Source organism: Meleagris gallopavo, chromosome 8 (genome assembly GCF_905368555.1).
Source record: "Meleagris gallopavo chromosome 8, MGAL_WU_HG_1.1, whole genome shotgun sequence".
NCBI lineage: Eukaryota > Metazoa > Chordata > Aves > Galliformes > Phasianidae > Meleagris > Meleagris gallopavo.
Window position 1 is genome coordinate 4962603 of NC_139411.1, and position 3879 is coordinate 4966481.

Sequence of the window (3879 nt, forward strand, 5' to 3'; positions counted from 1 at the left end):
TCATCCAGACAGTTTTCTTGCAACAGAGCAAGATACAGCAACTGACAGATAAATCACCTCCCTTTCAGCGGTGCAAGCCCAGCTACGCAAGCAAATGAAGGCGCCTGAACTCCTCAACCGCTCATCTGAGAGATCCGGTGATTTCACACCGACCTTTGCAGACACCTTCCTTGGATCAGCCCACGTGTCGTTTCTGCTGCAGGAGCACCAACGTTTACCCTCTGCTTTATGTCAAGAGCATCTTCCAAACACCGCAGCCTTTGCGCCGCGCGGGGCCGCTTGCTCCGCAGGGCTTCCAGCTGCAGCACAGCCCAGACAAACACGGCAAGTATGTCATGCCTCCACGGCTGAGGTTTTCGCTCTGGTATTTGTCTGCCACACGCACGCAGGAGGATGGTAACTGCTTTGGTCTCTGCTTTCCAATCCAGCTTCAGTGGCCCCCGAGGAGAGAGCGCTGACACCCCCCGGGAGGGGCAGGGCTCAGCCCGGCCTCGGGTGACCCCGCTCCCCGTTACAGACCACCCCCACCCCCCCTGAGCCCCGCCGCCGCGAGGGAGTCAGAGCGAGCAGCCCGTCAGGGCAGCTCTCGGTTAGACGGCAGCAGCCGGTCCCTCCTCTCCGCGTCCCCTGAGGCAGCCGGGGAGGGCTAGCAGTTCCCCGGGGACCCGGCGGAGTCGGAGCGGCTTCTGGGGCTCGCATCGCACGCGGCCCAGCCGTCTAATCGCCGGGGCGCCGGGGCACGGGGACACGGGAGCGCCGCCCGAAGCTGCGGCGGCTGCCCGCCGGGCCCGGCCCGCCGCCCCGCCGTCACTCCGCCGCCTGGGTCCCGAGGGAAGGGACGAGCGAGGGCTGCGGAAGGCTCCCAAGGCAGCGGGGCCGCGCGCCGTCGAGGCGGCGAAAGCTGCCGCCGAACCCCCGCCTCATCACCGGAGCCGCCTCCTCGCCGCGCCCTCGGCAGCCCCCGGGCGCCCGGCTCCCGCAGCCCCCTTTCCCGCGGCCGGGCAGCGCCGCCGGAGCCGCGCTGCGGGGCGGGGCGCGGAGGGCGGGCGGGGAGCGGGGGGGAGGGGGGGGGGGCGCGGGGCCGGCTTGGCGGTGGCGGGGGCGGGTGGGGTTTCCGTGCGCGGCGCTTATTAGTGTGGTGATGGAGGGCCGGCCCCTCGGAGCCGCCTCGCAGCGGCGGCGCGGGCTGGCGGCGGCCGCCGGGAGGTGAGCGGCGGCGGCTGGGGCGGCGGAGGCGGCCGGGCCGCCCCCCCGTCCCCCCTGCGGGCGGCGGCGGGGCGGCGGTGGAGCCGGAGGCGATGGCGGAGGAGGGGGGCGCGGGGCGGGCGCGAGCCGCCGTGGCGCGGCTCTCGGAAGCGGTGGGCGAGCGGCGGCGGAGGCTGGGCACGGCCATGGGGGACGCGCGGCGGCAGCGGAGGCTGCTGCTGCTGGTGGTGTGCGTGGCGCTGCTGTTGGACAACATGCTCTACATGGTCATCGTGCCCATCATCCCCGAGTACTTCGCGGCCGTGCGCGGCGGCGGGGGCGACGGCGGGGACGGCGAGAGCGGCGGCAGCGGCAACCGGAGCCTCCTGCCGGCGCGGTACCCGCCGGCCACGGGGGACAACGAGGACGTGCAGATCGGGGTGCTGTTCGCCTCCAAAGCCATGCTGCAGCTGCTGGTCAACCCGCTCAGCGGCACCCTCATCGACCGCGTGGGCTACGAGGCGCCGCTGCTGGCCGGGCTGGCCGTCATGTTCCTCTCCACCACCACCTTCGCCTTCGCGGGGAACTACGCGACGCTGTTCGCGGCGCGCAGCCTGCAGGGGCTGGGCTCGGCCTTCGCCGACACGGCGGGCATCGCGCTCATCGCCGACCGCTACGCCGAAGAGCCGGCGCGGAGCCGCGCCCTGGGCACGGCGCTGGCCTGCATCTCCTTCGGCAGCCTGGCCGCGCCCCCGTTCGGCGGCGTGCTCTACGAGTTCGCCGGCAAGCAGGTGCCCTTCCTGGTGCTGGCCTGCGTCTGCCTCCTCGACGGGCTGCTGCTGCTGGCCCTGGCGCCGCCCTGCGCCGCGGGGGCGAGGGCCAACATGCCCGTGGGCACCCCCATCCACCGCCTCATGATAGACCCTTACATCGCCGTGGTCGCGGGGGCGCTGGCCACCTGCAACATCCCCTTGGCCTTCCTGGAGCCCACCATCGCCAACTGGATGAAGGAGTCCATGGGGGCCAGCGAGTGGGAGGTGGGCCTCACCTGGCTGCCCGCCTTCTTCCCCCACGTGCTGGGTGTCTACGTCACCGTCCGGCTGGCCGCCGCCTATCCACACCTTCAGTGGTTTTACGGGGCCCTGGGCATGGCCATCATCGGCGCCAGCTCCTGCCTGGTGCCGGCCTGCAGGAATTTCTGGCAGGTCATCATCCCCCTCTGCGGCATCTGCTTCGGCATCGCCCTGGTGGACACAGCGCTGCTGCCCACCCTGGCCTTCCTGGTGGACGTGCGCCACGTCTCCGTCTACGGCAGCGTCTACGCCATTGCTGATATCTCCTACTGCGTGGCGTACGCCCTGGGGCCCGTCGTGGCCGGCCAGATTGTACACAGCATGGGCTTTGTGCAGCTCAACCTGGGCATGGGGCTCGCCAACGTGCTCTACGCCCCCGTTCTCATCTTCCTCAAAAATGTCTGCCAGATGAAACCCTCTCACTCGGAGAGGAACATCCTCCTTGAAGAAGGACCTAAGGGACTCTACGACACCATCAAAATGGAGGAGCGCAGAGGCGTGGGCAAAAGCCTGCGGCCGGGGGGTGACACGGAGGAGAATGGCACAGACTCATATCGCAGGGACCTGACAGAGGTGTCTGAGGAAGACTCGTCAGACTATGAGTACAGTTAGGTCCTTCCACACGGACTGGGAATGAGGAGGGATGCGTGGGAGTGAGGACAGGGAGAACGAAAGCATTACTGCATTCCATTTCTGTACTGATGTGCAATATATACAGTTTAGCCTTTGTCATGATGTAATGGCTTTCTTCTTCTAGACTAATTTTAATTACTATTTCCTTCAGCGTTCTGGTGAGGGGTGGGAGAAATCCTGGGGAAAGAAAACTTATAAGAGACTGTGGGCATCCTTTAAAAAAGGAAAAAGGAACCAGGAAAAATCACACCAGGTGTGTGATTGTGCAAAGTTTGCTCGAGCTGAAACAGAGTGTGACATAATGTATATCTCTGTATAAAGAAAAAGGGAGGGGGAGGGAGAGGGTGAGGAAGTAAAGCAAAAAAAAAATCTGTATACAATTTTGAATGGCGTATTCAGGGACTTAATAAACCTCGTGTACATATACTTAGATTTTCAGTTGGTTTCATATATTTAAGAAGAGCAACGACCATCCCAGTATTTATCATTCCTTAGGAATAAACCGAAACATTGTACTTTTTCTTGTGCCACTCTCCGGTAAGTGCAATATGCTGTGTTATGTTGAAGTCCGAACTACGAGAACAATACAATCTGAATAAATGGAACTGAAAGGGATCGATTGTCTTTGTTACGTTGCTGAGGGCTGCTGGAGGGAGGGAGCTCGGCTCTGCTCAGCGTAACCCCTCTGCTGCCAATTCCTGATAACGCCGATCCCATCGGTGGCCAGAACCGCCCGGGGAGAAGCCCTGCACTAAACGTGCTCATTCATTCCTCAAAACTCAGATTAACGGGTCCGAGTGAACGACGCTGCCCTGCAGGCACACCGCCGATCACCTAAAAACGGCCCCGTGGTCTCCACTCGTATTCCCGCACAAATTTAGTTTTCACAATTTCAGATTACAGATATTCCCAGCCTTACATTGCCAGCAGTTACATATCCAACCCCGGAAAACGCTTTTCTCGGTGCTGAGCGCCGCGCCGATCGCGC

General features: G+C 63.7%; 1 protein-coding gene across 1 annotated transcript; it reads left to right on the forward strand.

The window, feature by feature from the left end:
* Positions 1-1100: 1100 nt before the first annotated feature.
* Positions 1101-3506, forward strand: SLC18A3 (solute carrier family 18 member A3). The gene has a single exon (XM_003207826.4). The coding sequence runs from the start codon at positions 1299-1301 to the stop codon at positions 2868-2870; it is 1572 nt and encodes a 523-aa protein (XP_003207874.3). The 5' UTR covers positions 1101-1298; the 3' UTR covers positions 2871-3506.
* Positions 3507-3879: the final 373 nt, after the last annotated feature.

Bases quoted from the DNA above. Each gene is read 5' to 3' on its own strand.
- SLC18A3 (XM_003207826.4), top strand. From the start codon at position 1,299: ATGGCGGAGGAGGGGGGCGCGGGGCGGGCGCGAGCCGCCGTGGCGCGG.